Source organism: Polypterus senegalus, chromosome 8 (genome assembly GCF_016835505.1).
Source record: "Polypterus senegalus isolate Bchr_013 chromosome 8, ASM1683550v1, whole genome shotgun sequence".
Taxonomy (NCBI): Eukaryota; Metazoa; Chordata; class Cladistia; order Polypteriformes; family Polypteridae; genus Polypterus; species Polypterus senegalus.
Genome location: NC_053161.1, coordinates 40696163 through 40709741, shown reverse-complemented (window position 1 = coordinate 40709741; position 13579 = coordinate 40696163). Strand labels below are relative to the sequence as shown.

Genomic DNA, 13579 nt, shown 5'->3' with positions numbered 1-13579 from the left:
GAAGGACTGCCGTCAGTTGTCTACACTGGGCAGTCTCTTGGTACTGTGGAGGAAAAGGAGGGCAACATTTTTGGAGGCAGCACCCACTCTTGACCAGGGGTCGAACTATATATCTGGGAGGAACTCTGAAGATGACCCTTTAATGTACATTCATGATAAGGTATAATTATGTAGTTACACTACTCCCTCTAGCTCATTTATTTATCTTGTTCTCAGTTGCTTTTGATGCTCTTACCTTCTAATCATACTTGGTAATAATAATAATAAGAAATTTCATTTGTAATGCACTTTATATTTTAGCAATCTCAAAGTGCTACAGAGTCAAAAATAAGAGTCTATAAAAAAAAATACTTTAACAAAAAGTATTTCTAAAGAGATGAGTTTTTAGGTTTCGTTTCATTTTGCATGCATTATGATTTGCTTTGTAAGTCACTTTGGATAAAGGCTTCCGATAAAGAAATAAAATAATTAATAATAATAGCAAGAAGGATTGAAAGTAGGATGCAGGGGCTGTACTACTAGATCCATCACCTCTTTACACTGTTAAAGGAAAGTCAAATATCTTAATGGACTGCATATTTAAAAGCTGATAAATATTCATAACAAAGTCTGCAAAGAGATAGTGGAGAAAAGACTTTTCCTAGTGCTTCATCCTGATCTATTAGTAACGAAATTAAAAGAAATACTGGAAGGCTGACCAAACTGAATGAATTAAATAAATTTCATGATGACTACCAACACCAAATTAAGAACAATATCATAACGAAAATTGATGGGGTTTTAGCAGCAAAAGTTAACAGTAAAGCTTTAGCTATCGTAGGCTCTCGTCTCCATCTGTTTTTCCCCCTCAAAGTGGGGGAGGAGGATCGGAAGGGGGGACGGGTTCCGCTTTGACTCCTTAACACTGCATTGTGGAGAATTTAGAGAAAATGTGAAACTCACCTATAGAAATACCATAAAGAAAGTAACGGACTGGGAAGCAGAGTCCAATCGCTAGTGTTTATGGGCTTTTCTGAAAAGTGCACTAAAAGTGCGTGTGGTTACGCTGTTCTGTTGTTATTTGAAGGTGCGTTGGATAGCGATTGCGAATGTCTGTGGATCAAGTTACAGTTCGCCGAGTTTTGGTGTGAAACACGTTTTCGTGATAGCTGGAGAAAGCAGATGAAACTGGGAGAATGCGAATTAACCTCCGATTTAAGAAATGCATCTTAACCACTAAAAAAGCAAAAGTTTTGTGAGAAAGAAAGAAGTAATGCACACGAAGGGGCGCCCATCCACGCAGCCATACGTACGAGGCTGGCCAAAGTTTCAAGCTGGATTCTTGGAAGGCGTTAAAATTCATAAGAAGATGAGGCTTCGCGTGTCTGCAAGTACACTTTAGATAAGGAACGATATTTTCGTTTGGGTGGAAGTGGAAACAAATTGCTTGGTTTTTGTCACCCCCATTCCACTTTAGCGAAGGGGGCCTTTCCTTTTTTGAAGATAAAGTTTGGTAGAAGTTTAGATTTTTTTTCCAAGATGTCCTCCCGAGGATATTCCTTTGTTGAAAGATTCGGGATGTTCTTTATTTTCGAAGTTTTATTTCTGATCGTCCATATGGGAATAGCCCAGAAAAACGACAGTGTATTTTCAGATGACTGCAAGAAGACAACAACTTGTGAAGTTTTAAAGTATAATACATGCCTCGGCTCACCGCTGCCTTACACGTACACTTCTGTAATCCTAGCCGAAGATTCCAGTTCTCAGGAGGATGCCTCCGAGAAGCTGGCAATGTGGTCGGGTGAGTATCGATTTTGACTTTAGTTAAAATGATTAAGCGAAACTAATGGACGTGTAAATCACGCGAAGTCCGTTTGCCATATGAAACTAAGGAAACTTTCACATAAACTTTGATAATGCAATCTGGACGCAAGACTATTTGTTAGAGTGCATTTCAGATTCATTGATATTTTTTATGTGATGAAAATGCTTTTCCGAAATGTATTTTTACTGCATGTAAATTTCTTTGATTTTCGTGCTGGGCCACAAAAAAAACAAAACAAACACATACTCCTTAACAGACATTTGTGCTCGGTGTTCAGTGAGGTAGTGATGGAGGTGGGGGTTGGAGTTTGAACTATGCCTGCCTACCGCGCGGGGGTTGAGGGGAGCTGGGCTGTTGTGACGAAGAGTCTGCGTGGGTGGAACGACGTTAGCTCCTTACTAGTACATCTCTGTTATTATCGCTGCGCTGTTTACATCACACGAATGCAAAACAGCGGTCTACTCATGTTGTGATCCTCGTTTCCTTATGACAGGCTCACAGGCGGTGCCGGCTGTTCAGGGTGCAAGGCAAAATCCTAACGGATATGGACGCGGCTCCATCATAGAGCTAATTAAGCTAAAACTAACCTTTTTGGCATGCACAGAGAACGTCTAGGAGAGTGTGACTTAAATGTTGGCACTCAATACAGTGAACAGAACTCCAAAGCCCTACGGCCTTCGCGTTAAGCACTGCGCCCCCGTGCTGCAGTGTTGGAATGGTGGTGGGGACTGAAAACGTACGTATAGCGTAACATTCCAGGTGGGCAAGGGGACTTGGTTAACTACCCTGAAAGTAGAAAATGTATAATACTCCAAAGTGCCACTTACCAGTTTTTTGTTTATTAAATACAGTAGTTTTAGAGAAAAGCCAAGCAAAATGACACCTTTTATTGGCTAACTGAAAAGATTACAATATGCAAGCTTTCGAGGCAACTCAGGCCCCTACTTCAGGCAAGATATAAATAGTTTTGTAATAGTCATGTTAAAAAGTAGCGATTAATAGAATGCAATTACAGGTAATAGTAGATTACATTAAATATGCTTTTAACAGCATTTTACTGTCACGTAGTTGAAAACAGTAGCCGAAATAGGCTTGCGTTGGTTCAATAACCTTTTTACTGAGCGGATTTCAAATTGAGTGACGTAAAACGGCATTGATTGGTGTCCTATTGTTAGTTGATGGCTGTGAAGGGTCTGGGACTAACTGCAGTTCTGGTTACGTACACGTTTTTAAAAGATGTTTTTGAAGAAGAAGCTTCAAGGTAAACATGTTGGCCGTTTCGGACCATGATGGCGAGCACTTCTGTAGCTGTTCTGATAAATTAAAGTGTCCGAGAATATTGAATCATTATAACGTGCAGAAAGGGAGCCATGGTGTTGTTCTTAATTTACAGTTGTGTGAATCCTGAACACATTGGTTCACTGTACAGAGCAGCACCCAAAAAATTCGTTTCTCCTTACATTTGTTTCTGGGTAAGTGAAATTCTTATACACAGTTGGAAAATTTGGAGTTGCTGGTTAAAATAACTTGCATGCTAGCATATAATAAAACATATACATAAAAATAATAATAAACTACACCCAGCATATAATGCATCTCCTGAATCGAATCACATTACATGAAATCATAAACTTACAATATACACATAAGACAATTTATATGAAACATTTAGTGAAAATGCTTGCTCAAACATAAAATACAGTATTTTTAATACCGTGGCATATGTAAGGCTGGCATCTAGGGATTGGCAGTATGGTTAAAAAAATACAAACAAAAAAAAATATTTTCAGAAGTGTATTTGGTTATGATCTTAATGGCAATACTTTCTTTTTATTCTAAAAAGCATGTTTTTTGGTCCTGACTTCATAGAAGATATATGGAAGACAGAAAGCAAAAACGATTGGTCTTAATCAGTTTTTATTTTAATGCTGCACTCATCTGCAAAGGCATCAGGAGATGATATTGGAAGTGTTGCAGCACCTTTTACTGTAGGGCACAATGACAAATGTTTTGTTAAAAACATGATTACAAATTATTCAAAAGAGAGTTAGTTTACATCAGAAAGCAAAAAGAGAGTTGCCTCCTCACATGCTGCATCAGCAAAAATAACTACTATCTGATCATGTCACACCCTGAATTTCATTTTCAGTAGAGGGAGGAATACTCCCTTGAAACAACAAATTGGAGGACGGTTTCAGCAGATCATTTTTAGAGGTACAATATATGTAGCATGGAATACTTGATTTATCTAAATACAGTATATGTATATCTCATGATACTATTTAAATCACATATTTTAGCCTGTGATTTCTTAAAAAGCGGAAAGTTGGCAGAATGATAAATTTAGGGCAGTAGATTATTAAACAAGCCAAAAATTTTACATACTAGAGTACAATGACATTACTTTCAGCAAGTAAGAAATAAATCCTAGTCAGTCAGGAACTTTTTCTGAAATCTGTTGGTTTGACATGAATTGACTTCCAGGCCTTCTCCACCACATTTCATCCTGATGTAATGCAACACAATTCTTTTTTTTTCCCTTCTCAAATCCTCTCAGGCAAGTTTAGTCCTTCATCTCTCTTGACTTCATCTTGCCCGGGTGAGACAGACTAGACCCAGGAGTACTTCCAGTGCAGTGACATTGCCTCAAGAAAACAACATTTATTTATATAGCACATTTTCATACAAATAATGTAGCTCAAAGTGCTTTACATGATGAAGAAAAGAGAAATAAAAGAAAAATAAGATTTAAAATAAGACATCACTAATTAACATAGAATAAGAGTAAGGTCTGATGGCCAGGGAGGACAGGAAAAAAAAAATCCCAGACTGCTGGAAAGAAAAAATAAAATCTGCAGGGGTTCCAGGCCATGAGATCGCTGTGGTCCACTGTGGTCAAGACACCAATCCATCCATGCTCTTTGTACAATATAAGTACTGTAAAAGGTAATATTGTTCTCCTCTTCCAGACTTTATGTCAGTCCTAACAATTAAACACTTAACCACAAAATCACAAGTTTGGAGTTGCCTATTCACTTAGTAGAATGCTTTGGACTGTCTGAGAACAGCACACTTCAACTTAAGTACATAATATAAACAAGACAGTTGAGGACAAGTTTCCTGTATTGACACAAATCAGAAATTATCACAGTAACCAAACAAAAAATACTGCAAGTTAACACTTGGAAAAAAAAAATAATGACATAACTAACTTAAAATGGTTTAAAACTTGTTTAGCATGCTTTGCCTTAAACCTGTGTAATTCATTTTGTTTTGCTGGAGGTTGATCATATTTTGGCTGCTGTGTACCTCGTAGCCCAACTGTTGATGCCCTTTATCCACATTTTAATGCTGATTGGTCATTTGATTACATTTAGTTTTGCACGATTAATGCATCATCACATCAAAATGCAGTACACTTGAATCTCCTACTAACCAATATGCTTTGCTTTTACTTTTGACACACAATCTATAGGCATGAATCAAAGTGCAATATGATTTTGTATTGCATTTTAAACTTACATGAAAATTTTGTGCTGTAATGGAAAGCATTTGATCGTTTGATTGACATGTTTTTCATCTTAATGTGGTAAAACCACTTCAGAATTAAGTGAACCACGTGCACATGCATTGCAATTCAATGTAGTTAACACATTGTGAACACAATTGGGATTAATAAAGTATCAATCCATCCTTCCATCCATTGGATTGCATTTAATTTTGGCACATATAATCTTCCATAGAATTCTATCTATCCACTTGCCTGTCCTGACAATCCTGGACTGCATGGTTTACAGAATGACTTTCCATGATAATGCCAGTGAATGCGCATAGCTTCTCTGCATGTAATGTTTTAAATGTTTTCTTATGTAGATTATTGTTGTAGCTAATACACACATTTTTAATTGAATTTTGGCTTTGTTATATAAAAATCATGTGTTGTGTGCTGACATAATGCATTTTTTAGTGATTGAGGAAAGCTTGTGCTTGTTTTCATCAGTGTGCAAGTTTAAATTTTATTTGTGGTCATTTGCTCGAAAATCAAAGGGTTGTGTAGAACTTTGTTTAGCATTTTTTTCTTTTTAAAGGTTTTTTTTTTGAGAGTATAAAGGGGAGCAGGAGCAGCTGAAGAGGCATATTTACTTTACAATGTGTATAGGAGGCAAGAAAGCTGGCATAGGTGGGGGGTATCTGGTAGGGTAAAAAGTTAAGTAATTCATTAGCATCCTTGCTGCTTAATGTAACAACAAATATATCAGTTGCATCTTAGTCAAGCTGATGCAATGAGAAGGGGAGTAAGGGCAAAATATATACTTTAAAACATTTAAATCACACACAGTGTATGGTGCAAAGCATTCTAAAAAGCAGTTAAGTATTTTGATGTTACAAGATCCAGTCATATTGGGAAGTGAGCAAGGGAAGAAAAAAAACGTGACAAATTTGATGAAGGCCCAGAATCATTTGAAAGTAATTTCACTGTAGTAAGCTATACAACAGGGTGTGATACTGGCTCAGATGTAAAACATCTGGTTGCAGTTGCATTACATCTATATTTAAATTATTAATCTAAAAAGGGTTACACAGTAACACACAACAGATTTAATAATAAGACTGGCACAACATCTTGTATGATGTTGGACATTTTGGAAGGTTCCTTTTAGGCTGTGACTATGAGACATTCCAGCTAATTTAGCACCTTCACTACAGGTTCTCTAAACGTATGGAGGAGTTAACTAGTCTGAGTTGTAGAAGAGAACAACAGGTACTTGCAGAGGTGTCTGTAGCTGGAATGGTGTGGGAAGAGACTCTGGTCCCTAGAGCAGCGCTTCCCGATTGGGGGTGCAACTGTTGCTGGGGGTGCCAGAATCCATCGAGGAAGAAAAATGAATAACATTTTTTGTACAAAATCTTAATTTATCTATCCATTCCTAAATAATTAAATGGGCAGGCTATTTCGTATCAGTGCAATACGCTGCTTGTTAAAACGGATGACTTCCGCTCTTACGCGCAGTTAGTGCTGCGTGGGTATAATGAACTATCGTATCTGTTCAAGTTCTATTTAAATTTTAAATATAAGTAAGTTTTAATCGACAGAAATATCTTTGGTAGGAATGTAAGTTAAATTTAGTCATCATTGCATAAATTTTTCTTCACCATAGAAATTTAAAGACTAAATTCAACTTACATTCCTACCAAAGATATTTCTGTCGACTAAATAGAACCTACTTATATCCAAATAGAACTTGGATATATAAAAAGATATATATATAAAGATATATATATATAAAAAGATATATTTTTTCGAATCTGACCTCGCATTTTAGATCGACTTGACGTGCACTACATCGAGCCCGCGTGCTATTGTGCTCTCGCCTGCCTGCCTCAATAAGTCACCGCCGCTCTTACTTTTTTACTGTTCATTTAATCATGGCTAGTCGCAAAAAAATTAGAAAATGGAAGGAGGATTACAAAGTATGGCTTTACCAAAACAATTATTGATGGAGAATAAAGTATCCATTATTCATAAAGCTTCAATTGGTGATCTGTTTTTCTGCGTTAACCTCATATTTTTTCATACTTTTCTCAAACCAAAGGGGTGCGAAATCGGCCTCGTGCGTCACAGGGGGTTCGAGGGTAAAATGAATCGGGAAGCGCTGCCCTAGAGGTAGAGACAAGTAGATTACAGTTGGGTACAGTGTGTGAAATACCCTGCGGTAATCAGGTCATCTCATAAGTGCACTACTGTTGGCTGAACCTTGAAATTTTACTCTGGTATTATGGAATATACAACTAGTTACTGTGTATAGAATGCTGTCACTTAGGATATGCATATCTTAAGTAGACCTACTGTGTCATACATGGATAAAAAAAGTCAACAAAATGAAAGCCTTGTGGTTTTCACCAGAATCACACTGAAAATCCACTTTTCACGACACATATGCACTTCTGTGAATAAGAACAGAAGCTGCCAACTCACCCATCATAGCATTCTGTGCTACACTCAACAGCTCTGAAACGTTTGACCAAAATGTCTTTGCTTGGGACATCATTCTGTTATGATTTTCTATACTTTTTCTTCCAAGTCACGTTTGACAAAAGAATCTGCACTAGCTTAGGCAGACTCCCAAAACAGTAAGCTCACCTTCAGTCTTGCATGCTACAATCAGCATTTTCTGATCTAGTGTCTAAACCAAAAACCACACACTACTGAAAAAAATAAGGCTCCTTTATATTACCATATGGATAGCATAGTACAGGGCTATTCAATTATATTTTCAGTTGGTCCAGATTTTCAAACCAAGAAATTGAGCTGGGCCAGACATTTTCAGTGGCCGGTTAGCAGCAGGTAATGACAAATTTTAAATCAACACAAATGAATGCATTGAAAAACAAGTAATGCTTCTTTATTGTTTACATTTTAAATTTGGTCATTTCTGACACAGGCACATTAAAATGTGCATAAAAACAATAAAAAAGCTATAACTGAGCAGAATCGTAGGTAGTGGCAATACTTTTTTTACACTTTTGAAATAAAAAAATTAAGCATCACATGTCACATCTGACTTAGGCACATCTCAAAATACTTAAAAATAAAATAGTGCAAAGTATTAGCAATACCATTTGTTTCCCTTTTGAAATAAAATTAACATTTATATGAAAAAGCCACATCTGAAACTGTATAAAATCAAACAAATTGCACAGCATTAGCAATAAGATTTGTTTTCTTTTCAAAATAAATATTTTTTTTTTATAACCCAAACACATCACAAAGTACCTTTAACAGAATGAAAAAGAACTATCAATGCTATCAAAGCTATCAGTGCCCCAATGGCCCAGACAAGGAAGACAAAATAAAATAAAGTTGCATGATATATCGCAAACTGTATTGTTATCGGCCGATGTTCATTAAAAATGACAACATCAAAATTGGTCAGATGTGTACATTTAAACCAATACTGCCAACCGATATAATTTGGGCATATCAACATTGCCAATTCACGAAATAATTAAATGTTGGTTTCATTGTTTGGTGAGGCAGACATTAAGCTGCAGAAAAACATGCATGCAAGCACAGCCCCTTGCGCTCAGAAAAACAAAAAACGGGGTTCCCTAGTTTTGCTGACAGGAGCACTATGCGTGTTGTTTACTCATTGGGCAAATTTGAAAAATGAAGACAACATAGTTGCTGTCTGCTCCACCTGCAAAAATGAGATAATGTGAGGAGACTTTAGAATTAAATCTTTCAATATCACAAAATTAATTACCCATCTGAAGATCCACTGTAACGAATTATACACAGAATTTTTAGCAACTAATGCTACCAAAACGAAAGTTAAATCGGACACTAGCGGTAGCCTCATACAGCAAACACTTCAGAACATGAAGACATTTCCTTAAGACAGCACCAGAGCTAAAGGCATATCAACAAACCAACCTACTGACCAACCTTTTTCCCTAAATGAGGATGAGGGATTTCGCCAGCTACTACATCACTCAGAACCTCGGTACATTCTTCCAAGCTGGGGATACTTTGCAGATGTCTCACTGCCTGCATTATATGATGTGACTGCTACACATATCCTCGAGCTTTTAAGAAACAATGTCACCAGCATTAGCTTTACTACAGATATGTGGAGCTCAGAAGTCCGCCTCATGAGTATGTTGAGTCTAATGGCACACTGGATTGACAAAAATGTTGAGGCAAAAAGAGTTCTCATTCTGCAACTTTCATTGCACAAGCTTTCAATTCCTTGTTAATAAAGTGGAACATTTCGAAAAGTAACGTGCACGTTGTGCTGCGTGACAACACTCGCAATATGGCAAATGCTTTGGAAGAAAGTGGCATTAAAACTTTAAGCTGCATGGCTCACATTTTGTAGCTTGCTGTAAATGAAGGCTTATTGAGCCAGAGAAGCATCTCCGACTGTTTTGCCATTGGGAGGTGAATAGTTACTCATTTTAAGCACGCGGCTGAGAGAAACACAAACGGACCTTGTTACTTCAGCAGGACGTGCCGACATAAGCGTGCATTCATTTATAATTATATAATTCAATTCAATTGCGGATGCGATTCCGTCTGTTTGAAACATTTAAAAGTCTGCTTAGCAAGTGTGACAAGACAGATTCTGGAGGTCAGGTGACGAAAATCACACTTTTGGAGACTGTCACAAAATGCTTCCGAGCCACTATACTTTCTATCTACTGTTCTTGCTCCATGGGTACAAAGTTCAATTTTGTGACAGAGATACCAAAAAAACAAGCGCAAGAAGCACTTGAGAAACAACTGGTCGAGAAGTCAGCTGGTGAAGGGGATGCAAAGAGCAACAGTGAACAACAAGAGAAAAAGATTTGCACTCGGGGAGATGTTGCTACTTCATCGGTTATCGGTATCGCCCAGAATTTCCATATATCGATGCATCAGTAAATATAATAATTCCTTAAATTTGTATAGCACGTTTGTCACTATTCGAAGCGCTTTGCAAACTACACACAGGTAGGACACTGGATGTAAACCCATCATCCACTTAATTCGAAGCAACAATGCTACCACTGTACCACAGGGTATATTTTATAGCATGGCACATGAAATAAGAATTGGTCACCATTTGAAGGTTCCCCCACAGAAGTGGTTTCTGTGTCCTCCTTATTCAACAGGTCGTCACAGTATCGTAGACTACCACCACCACTTCTTAACACACAACAACGCACTGCATTGTGGGTTGAATGTTGTTTGGCTATGTGGAGTGTTGCATTCATTATCTGTAAGGAATTTCTGAAGGCTCGCAAAATGTGTGTTTTTCTCATTTTTTCTCTGTGTTTCTGGCGAGACCACAGACTAGGCTGCATGTGGCACACGGGCTGCCATTTGAATAGGCCAGGAATAGTGTATGATTTATGTAACCATATACCACATGGGGCTTCACTCACTTGATTAGGCCTAGGCAGTTTTATCAGTTTTAAAGATTGCCATTTTTTGTTGATTTATAATCACAGTCTGTTGATTGACAATTACATGTGCACACTTTCATCATCAAATATACACGATTATGAAGTTTACTGTATTGTGAACCGTGATCTATCATATTAATCACGAATGATCCATTGCCTAGCTGTACTGGCTTCCTATCTATAGATTGTTTGTGGTAGACTCCTGCGTTCTGTGATGGATTAGCTGAATTGCTATAAATAGGTCAAGAAATTAATGTATATCTTTTTAAATGTGCTATATCATGAATTGCATCTGGCTCAGTTTTTTCTCATTTCAAAATATCCATTTATTAACTTTCTCAGCCAATAAATTCCAGTATTTTGTCACTTAGAAAGATGGGCTATCTTGGCAGAATTAGGTGCAAAAGAGTCAACAGTCTTGCTTAGTGTGCCATACCACCATAGAACACACACTCACTTCAGGCTAGTTAAGAATTGCCATTTCCTTCAGAAAAAATATAGGAAAAATGTGAAAAACTCTCTTGACTGTAATCAGGATAGGAATCTAGCATATGCCCACCAATGCACTGTTGTCAAAAAGTACAATGCATGCAGTGTGACCTCAAGGAAAGAAAGGTAGTAGTTGTTTTGGACCAGAGAAACAGAAGAGACTTCTCTGTTTAATATCTCTTGTTTGTCGTGCCATAGCAGATTGGAAAAATGAAAAAGACAGACTGAGACTACTGTTGAAAACTGGAAAATACTTGTATATTATCAGTGCTATCAAAATATTGATAGCCTACAGTATTTTGGAAATCTGAAACTGTGCTGTAAATTCATCTCATTTTTCATCCCCTTGTATAATGGAGTTTTCTCCAAGGTAAGTGGGTAAGGCCTCCAAAACAATCCAGGGAGCTGTCCAGAATATATTTGATCTACAACAGCAGAGGCCATGTTGACTTCAGCCAGACTCCTAAAGCTTCCTGCTGAACTCGGATGAAGCAGTTCTTAAAAATGGGAAGCTGGCAGAGCAACTAGTAGTGTTCAAAAATAACAAAAGTCCCATAAGCAGATCGATGAGTATAAACCCTTGGTTTGTATTTGAAGGGTAAACAAAGGATCTTTGTAAATGGAAGGATTTGTTTACAAAAATAGCAAAATACTGCCATGAACTAGGGAGTTCTTTCAAACAAGTCGCTAAATTTGTTGCAAAAAACAACATAAGAGGAAAGATCATTCAACCTTTGGCTTGAAGTAAAATGCACATTTTATGTATCTTTATGAATAAAAATATTTTACAAAAATGCTCTTACACAAAGGATCCTTGGAGGAGCTGAAAAGACCAGAAGGAGTTTACTGAAATGGGCAATCCACGAGCAAAGAAGTCCCAGTACAAAATCCTAAAGAAAGGTCAAAAACAGAGCAAAAAATCCAGGAACACAAATTATTAATCACAGAGTAATACAGAACTCACCAGCAGCACAAAGCAAATTTAATGAATCGCAGGACAGGCAGAGTAACATAGAAGCTACTGCACAAAACTGAAGAAAATGCTCAGTGGTACAAAAAGAGGCACAAGGTGATCCTTGAAAGGTAATCTTAAACCAAATTACTCCTAATATGTTAACCAAAAATCAAAATCCTTTAATGAGAGCAAAAATATTTAAGCAAGCCAGAAAATCCAACAAAGAGAACACAATACTTACAAAATGCTTAATGATTAATTCCCACACCTTGACCTTTTTGTCTCACTTTGGCTGCAACATGCAATGATAAAAGGAACATAAGAACATCTATAGTGGCAGTACACTATTATAAACAATGTAAAAATAAAACATAACTCAGAAACAATAATAAAACACAATAAAACACATTCCAGTAATCAGAAATACTGGAAATAGAAAGAAATAATTGTTGAATTCCTCAAATTCCATTATCAGTATAGGCTGCTAAAACTGAAAATGAAAGTAAATATTTAAACCACAGATATCTTGGGTTTGGTGTCATCATGCCAAGATCAAAAGAGCTCTCCAAGCCCCTAAGAAAAAATGAGGATACCATTAAGTATGGAAAGGAATTTAAAAAGATCACCAAATTATCTGAAATCAGTCATTCCACTGTAAGGAAAATCATCTGCAAGTGGCATAATTTTGTCCATAAGTGGCTGGCCTAGCAAAATCAATCCAAGAGCTGACTTTTTGATACTAATTGAAGTCCCCAATAACCCAAAATCTGTGGGTAACTCTTATAAAAGTTGGTGTAAAAGTACTGTACATACATCTACAATCAGAAAAAGTTGCACTGCACAAATCAGAGATGCATGTGAGGTATTCTGGAAAAAGCCTGTGCTGTCCAAAAATTATAGTTTGCCATTGAAGACATAGATAAAGACCAGCACCTCATGTAAAAAGCCGTGCATAGAATTCACACTAAAAGATGGCATATAGCCAAAACTGGAAATGCACAAAAAATCCAGATGCATAAAACTGTGCATAAACCAAGTTCAACACATTTCCCCTTTATAAATCCAAATAAAGGTGAAATTTATTGCAAGTGCCTTAAGCCACATCCCGACTCCTCCCAGAATTCCACATATAAGTATGCAAATCAATATAAATAGCCCCTTCCTTTTAGTGTTTTGTTAAAAGACAATGGCAAAACCATGTGGAAAAAAGAATTTTAGTGAATGCGAAGTGGAGGCAAGGAAAAACATATATGTTGGCTTAAGCAGTGGTATAAGCAACAAAAGGAAAGTGATGGAGTGATACAGCGTGGCAGAGACACTTGAAAGTTCAAGTTCAGAAAGTTGCACAGTGCCCAGAATAAAAAAAGAAGTGGTCAGATATC

The 13579-nt window shown here is 37.0% G+C and overlaps 1 protein-coding gene across 1 annotated transcript in view; it reads left to right on the top strand.

Moving 5' to 3' along the window:
- Positions 1–801: 801 nt before the first annotated feature.
- The window catches only part of smo (smoothened, frizzled class receptor), a 73174-nt gene continuing 60396 nt past the window's right edge, over positions 802–13579 (top strand). Inside the window, exon 1 of the mRNA XM_039761004.1 lies at positions 802–1780. Coding sequence (XP_039616938.1) covers positions 1519–1780 — 262 coding nt within the window. The 5' untranslated portion in view covers positions 802–1518. The remainder of the gene's footprint in view (positions 1781–13579) is intronic.